General features: G+C 63.8%; 1 protein-coding gene across 1 annotated transcript in view; it reads left to right on the forward strand.

Moving 5' to 3' along the window:
* Positions 1 to 334, forward strand: part of CADM3 (cell adhesion molecule 3) — a gene marked incomplete at its 5' end in the record, with an annotated part of 7,634 nt that overhangs the window by 5,736 nt on the left and 1,564 nt on the right. The window contains one exon of the mRNA XM_009707635.1: positions 89 to 214. Within this exon, the coding sequence (XP_009705937.1) occupies positions 89 to 214 (126 nt within the window). The remainder of the gene's footprint in view (positions 1 to 88; positions 215 to 334) is intronic.

Here is a 334-nt window from a genome sequence, read left to right on the forward strand (position 1 = left end):
CCCGTGCGCCGGCCCCCAGCCTCTGCCACGCAGCAGGGTCTGCAGCGTCTCCTTCTCTCTGTTTTCTCTCCCTTTGCCATCTGGGCAGATGCCAGCCCGGTGCCCTCGACCTCCAGCACATACCATGCGGTGATCGGTGGGGTGGTTGCCGTCATTGTCTTCCTCCTACTCAGTCTTCTCATCGTGTTGGGACACTACCTGATCAGACACAAAGGTAACGGGGCAGGGGAGCTGCACGGGGTGGGGGGGCATGGAGCAAAGACAGGCAGCAGAGGGGGTGCTCCCCCCCCTTGGTGGGTCTCTGGGAGCCGGGCTATGTCCCTGAAGCGAGGGG

The sequence above is a fragment of the Cariama cristata genome, unplaced genomic scaffold (assembly GCF_000690535.1).
Source record: "Cariama cristata isolate BGI_N322 unplaced genomic scaffold, ASM69053v1 scaffold27429, whole genome shotgun sequence".
Lineage (NCBI taxonomy): Eukaryota > Metazoa > Chordata > Aves > Cariamiformes > Cariamidae > Cariama > Cariama cristata.